Source organism: Microtus ochrogaster, chromosome 18, assembly GCF_000317375.1.
Source record: "Microtus ochrogaster isolate Prairie Vole_2 chromosome 18, MicOch1.0, whole genome shotgun sequence".
Lineage (NCBI taxonomy): Eukaryota > Metazoa > Chordata > Mammalia > Rodentia > Cricetidae > Microtus > Microtus ochrogaster.
In genome coordinates, this window is record NC_022020.1 from 45,133,699 (window position 1) to 45,141,042 (window position 7,344).

Here is a 7,344-nt window from a genome sequence, read left to right on the forward strand (position 1 = left end):
AGAAACTATGAGTCATCTCTTCAAGCTTATTGGCGTTTAGTTGAATCTAGCTGTTTGCTTCAGAATTCTCTGAGACGAGATGCTAGAATTTGATAGGAAAAAATTGATGAGGGCAAGCATGGGCAGATCTAGCCCCAGGAAGACAGCAGGGGGCATGGGATCCTTCTGGTTCTGTTATTAAGATCCTCGTTCCTTCAAAAGGTCTCAAGACGAACTGCCCAATTCCCGATATCTGGTCTCCAGATTTCAAGGTTTGACTATGGTTTCCTCAGTGAATACAGGGCAATAAGACTGTCAAGGCTCATGTATAAGAAGCAAGTAGCAATGCTGACAGTTGTGAGTGTGAAAGGAAGTAGGACCTTGACTGTGGTAGCGGAAGTGAGAACAGATAAAAATCTATGAACCGGGGTATACTTTGCTCTATGGGTACTTGTCATGGCTTCCATAGTGGGGCCTAATATTTCACATACTTTCTCATAAAAATGAACGGTGTGTTTAAGACAGCCCAGTGACACAAGTCTTATCATGCTTAGGATGGTCCGATAAAAAGAGAACGAGGGACATCAATAACTCTGGCTTAGTGAAAGAATACTTACTTTATGTGACACTGAGGATTGTTGAGACTCGGCGCTTTAGACTGAGTTGAAAGTTCTCAGAAAATCAGAGAATTCATCCCCCTTCTTAACTGCTTTTGCAATTGAATTGTAGAGAATTTGCATACCCTAAACTTAAACGTGCAAAAAAAAAAATGTACAGCGCTGTAGTCCTGTACAGCTAATCTTCCCTATAACGTCCTACTCCAAAAGGAAAACATGGGAGGGGCTATGTGGTTGGAGGAACAAAACTGCCAGTTAAGCTAATTTTGCTTTTGTACCTATCTCTTTGGAAATTAGTAGTGCCTAGGTAAATGTTCACTTCTGGATTTCATTTCCACCCCCTTTTATATGCTGAAATCTCCCTGTTCCCACTGTATTACCAAACAAAATTATTCAGCCCTCCTGAGTGAGTTCATTCCATGTTGTGAAAGCTTAAAATGTTTGGAGAATCTTTTTCTTCTTTATAGTGTTGAGGTTTCAAGACTTATTTTGCTGTGGATTCGATGTTGTTCCTAATTTTTCCTTCTCCACTGACAGTCCTAACCCCAACATAGGTTGTATACTTCTAACAGAACACAGGAATGGTTTGACAAGAATTCGCAGAAGACAGTACGTTGCTATGCATTCTATCACCACTGTGCACCTGGACTGTTCATGCTCTTCTTATGAAGTAGTATAATTGGGTGGCTGATATTGAAGTCTTTTATGGCAGGAGGCAGGTCCTGAGTCCTTTCCAGTCAGCACTGGACAGAGAAACCAGTAGACCTAGTGCTCTGTCCTGCCAGGCAAAAATCTGAACTCTTTATATTTCCATGAGTACTAAGACTTCTTTACCTATTGTTCTATCTCTTTTCAATATTGATATGTTAAAAAAACTATTACTATGTATAACGTTAATATCAATCTATAATTATGTATAATAATAATGATAGATTATTATTATTATTATTTATTCTTTTTGTGAGACAGGGTTTTTCTATGTGGCCCTGGCTGTCCTGCAACTCACTTTGTAGACAAGGGTGGCCTCAAACTCACAGATCTGCCTGCCTCTGCCTCCAGAGAGCAAGGATTAAAGGTGTTAAAGTCTCAATTATTTTATGAGATGCTCCTAACTTAAAAACCACAGTTTATGTATACTGTTGGTTGAAAGCACCAGCCTTTTCTGCTGCATCAGGGATCTCGAATGAGCTTATAATTTTAAGACCAGAATGTCCTGGTTGCTTCCCAACTCTCTGTGGCAGAATAAAGCATGTGGTTCTCAGCATTTGCTTACCAGCTGATGCCATAAGTCACCTCGGAGAAGATGCCTTGACGAAAACTTAGAAAAGTGAGACATTTTGCAACAGACGAGAAGTTATACATTATTATCTTCCTTCCAGGGGACAGGGGGACAATGTCTTTAACAGGAAGCAATTGTCAATGAGGAAAGCGGTGAACATGACATAATTGGATAATGAAAGGAAATCTTTCCAAGATGTGCCGACAGAGCCCATCCTTCTTTTTGTTCCCCCCTGCTTCTCTTTTGTCTCTTCAGGGAATAATTTCTAGTGCCATCCACACTCTATGCCCCTTTTCTTGCTGCTATTATGAAATATCATCACAAAAGCATCCTAAGGGAGCACAAGATGGCTTGGGGAATGAAGATGCTTGCCACCGATTCTGACTACCTGAGTTCAACTCCCGGGTCCCACACAGTAGAAAGAGAAAATTGACTCCCATGACTTTTCCTCTCACTTCCACATGTGTGACATAGGACACACATATCTATACATTTATTCACACACATGAGCTCACATATACAAAAGAGATAAGTAAATGTGAAGAGAACGGAAAGCTAGGTAGAGAACAAAGGGCCTTTCTGGCTCACAGTTTGAAGTTGTACAGTCCATCATGGTGGGGAAGTTGGGACTGCAGGAACTCATCACGTTTTATCTGTAGAAGTAGTATCAGCTCACTTTCTCCTTCTTCTAAAGCCCAAGATTATCTCTGTTCAGGGAGTGGTGCTGCCCCCATTTAATGTGGTTTTTCCCAGCTCAGTTAACCTAATCTCAACAATATCTTACAGGCTTCCCCAGAGATTTTTCTACAGGCTGATTCTAGATCCTATTACACTGGCAATCAGTAAAACCCATCACATACATCTCCAAAAAAATCCACAGAATACAAAATAGACAGTAAATATAATACATACAAGTAACATTATACACAGTGAGCGGGTTGTCTTGGTATATTTAGACATATGTATGTATATACACATGCAGATGCATGTAACTTCTTTCTTTTTTTTTTTCTTTCTTTCTTTCTCTCTTAGGGGGCCCTTCATCCAACTCTCAAATAAATTCACAGATATTTATTCATACTTATTGATGTGGCCTTAGCTTGGCTTGTTTCTAGCCAGCTTTATTAACTTAAATTATCTTGTTTCTCTTTAACTACGTTTTTCCTCTAGGATTTCTACCTTACTTTGGGATATATATATATATCTCCAGTGCTCTTAACCACTGAACCTTCTCTCCAGACTGGGATATTCTTTCTTATTTGCTTGTTTGTTTGTTTGTTTGTTTGTTTGGAGAGAGGAGCCAAGGGACTAGTGCAGAGCTCAGAAGAAAACAAACAGAGTGGATTATTATTTCCTTCTGTCACATGGGACCCCACTGAACTCAGATTGTTAGGTTTGGTTCAGGAACTTTAACTTGCTGGGTCATTTTGACACTGGACTAGCCATACAAAACAATCTACGTGACTCTAAATTCCATGCCTTCTGATTAGTGTAGTCAAGTCCAGCTCTATTCTTTCCATATTTCCTGGAATGTGAACCATCCTTTGGGCCCACATAGTCATGCCATTCGCAGTGTCCTTATACTCACTATGAAGCTATTTCAGTTATCAGATGGACTCTATGTCACCGTGTTTCTATTTTTGTGACCCCTTACAAGGTAGCTTTATGCTGTGTCTCAGTGTCTTGGGAGTCTCCTCACTCCACTTCAGCATATAGCCTTGTGACTCCTCCACGTTGCAAGAATATGAGTAAATACAGAACAACGAGAAGGGAGACTATTCATAACGTAGGACCTGGTTTCTTCCTGAAGTTAAATTAGAATAGATGGTTAAGCCCTGTGATACATTTCAAGTCATTAGAAGTAACAGTAACAGATACATATTACTACCCTGATCAATGTAACTAAAACCTCTTCATCTATTAAAATGTGTGTGGGGGGGTGGTGGGTATGTGTGTACTTACTGGGTGATTGAATAAGCAGGACTGAAAAAAATTATTAGAGTCCCAAGGATCACTAAAATGAGATCATGTTAATAAACTCATATATCTGTATTTGTATGAGAGCTCATCGGTAGCGAGGCTAAATCATATGCCATATATCTCCTAACTTACTGAATCTCTGTGTTATTCAATTTGCCTTTCTGTAAACCGCCAGAATGGCTGTGGTTCCTGATGCATATGGGTTTTGTGGCTATTTGTAATGCAAAGACAAGGAATAATTCCAAAACATTTTATATCCATGGTTCTGTAAGTACTTGTTGAGCAGAGAGGTGAACACATAGAACACTAGGGATGGCAATGCATATCTATCTTGAGAGTTAAGAACATTGCAGAGATAAGCATTATGGAACATTGAAGGACGTGCACAAAGTATAGTATGTTCAAATTTAAGGAAAGTTAATGTACATTACTGTAACTTTTTGCTAACCCCAAAGGTGTCGAGCACATGGTAAGTTGACAGCTTTTAATTTGTCTCCAATGACCTTGGCTTTGCTTTTAGATGGATGATGACAGAATGGACCACGTGTTCACGAACGTGCGGGAAAGGCATGCAGAGCAGACAAGTGGCCTGCACCCAGCAACTGAACAACGGGACGCTAATTAGAGCCTGGGAGAGGGACTGCCTGGGGCCAAAGCCCGCGACTGCCCAGCGCTGTGAGGGCCAGGACTGCATGACGGTGTGGGAGGCAGGAGTGTGGTCTGAGGTACGGGACGTACCCCGTTTCTTTCCCTTTTTCCTCCTCGGACTCTTCGCTCCTACAAAATCTTTTTGTGTCATGTCCCAAATCACTGTGCATGACAACTGATAGGTAAAACTGCTAATTTTGCAGATAAAAAATAGATAATTTTGAAAACATAAAAGATATTGACATAACCCATAGACCATTTCATGTTAATTTTAGACTTTTGATTTTTCTCACGTATGAGCACTGCTGAAGAGGCATGCATTAACATGTCTATTTGACTCCTTGCATGTCTCTGAATATTAAAAGGGAACCAAAATTTAGCAATCATTTTATTTGTGCAAGCAATGAAATTTTACTTCTTATTTGGTCAACTGTTTACATATAAGCACACATGTAAGAAACTTAATATTTGCTAATTTTTTATATACATGGGCAGTATAACCTAGGGGAATTCATTCACTCAAGAACTCTTATGTAAGTAATAAAGCTGCAGTTTAGACCAGGGTGAGCTCACTGCACCCACACAGTCTTGTAAGCTTGCAGTGTGCCACATACAAGTGTGTTCCATGCAAATCCACAGTAACAAACTCACATTATCGTTACATATATATTAACATAATTGTATGCACCACATATTGTATGCATTCAGTGACCTCTCTTCAGCAATTTAGGTGTGTAAGTGCGTGGAGCCCTACAAACACATGCACGTGACACATGTGCAAAGTCCACCCCCATGTAGACACACAGAAAAATTATCTAGGTACGTAATTTCATAGTTTGCTATATGATATAAAACGATAGACAAGCTTTGTTTAAAAACTACTAGCTATCCTTTTAAAAGTAAGAGGAATGATAGAAACTGTTATAGACATGCCTTAACCCATAGCCTGAACCAACTCTATCCAAACCTGTAATATTATCTCCCAGTGCTCAGTCAAGTGTGGCAAAGGCGTGCGGCACAGGACCGTGAGGTGCACTAACCCGAGAAAGAAGTGTGTCCTCTCCACCCGACCCAGGGAGGCGGAGGACTGTGAGGACTACTCGAAGTGCTATGTGTGGCGAGTTGGTGACTGGTCTAAGGTGAGGAAAACTTGTGCTGGGCATAGGAGGAATAGGGAGTAGAGGCGGACATCAAGGGGTAGAGGGTTCGATGCCCAGCTTTGACTCCTGTCTATTTCCCCGAGATGATGATTTGAGGGAATGGTTTAATGATTGAGATAAAGCACAGAAAGTGTGTAACATCATAGTTGGCATAAACAAATCTCTAGTAATAGTGAACATTATTTCGTGCTATATTTTTGGTTATAGTCCTCCCTCCGAATATGTTTAATAATATCTGATAGATACAATACTATAAATGAGTTAATTCAAACTACAAATAAAGGGGTTTCCAGCAGAAAAGCAAAGGGACAGATATAGTTCTTTGCAGTCAGTGTTTTGGGTTGTGTACAATAGAAACGGAAATTACTCATTTCCTGTTTTTGGTAAAACAAACTTGGAACACAGGCGTCAACAGAGGGATAGAGAAACATGCCAGGAAAAGGTGGGACTAGGGGGCATACCGGCTAGTCAAGAGCGGGACCAGGATAACGCTGCTAAAATCACTTCAAACGGATAGAATTCATTTGGGCAGTGGGCAGTTTTATTACATGGTAACAGTAAAATTTGCTAAAAATTTTTCATATGCAGAACATATGTGGCCCATGCGGAGGTTCATATATGATTAGGCCGTGGAATTCACCTAATAAGTTCTCTTCATAGAACATTACTGAGCTCCACATTTTAAGATAAATTCTCATCGAATCTGGGTGAACACAGCCCTAATGTGCTATTTCCCCAAATGTAATAATTCCACATTCAGCGGTGGCATTGTGTTCAACATGGAACAGCCAATGCTGTGGCATAGAAGAAATATAAGCCTCCTCTCTTGGGTTTCATAAACTGAAAGAAAGATCTGCTATGGAACATTAGGAAGCATGGTAGCTTTCCAAAATATAAGCTGAAGATCATTCTGGAATTCATACTTTTAGTATATGAAGTATGTGAATTCCAGCTTTCCAATGTTTTCCCAAACGAGATCATGGGCATTTAAAGACCAGTCTGTAGAGTCCACATTGTTGTCTAGGTTCTCTGGGATTATGATTTGTACAGTGTTTTTTTCCTGTGCTTTATGTTTAAAAACCATTTATGAGTGGGTACATATAATAATCATCTTTCTGGGTCTGTGTTCCCTTACTCACTATGATGTTTTCTAGCTCCATCTATTTGCCTGCAAATTTCAAGATGTCATTATTTTTTCTGCTGTGTAGTATTCCATTGTGTAAATGTACCACATTTTCTTATCCATTCTTTGGTCAAGGGGCATTTAGGTTGTTTTCAAGTTCTGGCTGTGACAAACAATGCTGCTATGAACATAGTTGAGCAAATACCCTTGTGGTACAATTGAGCATCCTTTAGATATATACCCAAAAGTGGTATTGCTGGATCTTGGGGACATAGTCAACAAGACAAAATAGCAGCCTACAGATGGGAAAATATCTTCACCCCACATCAGACAGAGGTCTGATCTCTAAAATATACAAAGAGCTCAAGAAATTGGTCATCAAAGGAACAAATAATCCAATTTTTTAAAATAATGGCGTACAGACCTAAACAGAGGTCTCTTAACAGAGGAATCTAAAATGGCTGAAAGACACTTAAGGAAATGTTCAACATCCTTAGTCATCAGAGAAATGCAAATCAAAACAACTCTGAGATTCCATCTTACATATAAGATGGAATA

At 39.7% G+C, this 7,344-nt stretch overlaps 1 protein-coding gene across 1 annotated transcript in view; it reads left to right on the plus strand.

The window, feature by feature from the left end:
• Adamts19 (ADAM metallopeptidase with thrombospondin type 1 motif 19) overlaps nt 1-7,344 on the plus strand; it is a 177,927-nt gene that overhangs the window by 148,803 nt on the left and 21,780 nt on the right. Inside the window, exons 19-21 of the mRNA XM_005356385.3 lie at nt 1,064-1,205; nt 4,376-4,580; nt 5,490-5,642. Of these exons, the coding sequence (XP_005356442.1) occupies nt 1,064-1,205; nt 4,376-4,580; nt 5,490-5,642 (500 nt within the window). The remainder of the gene's footprint in view (nt 1-1,063; nt 1,206-4,375; nt 4,581-5,489; nt 5,643-7,344) is intronic.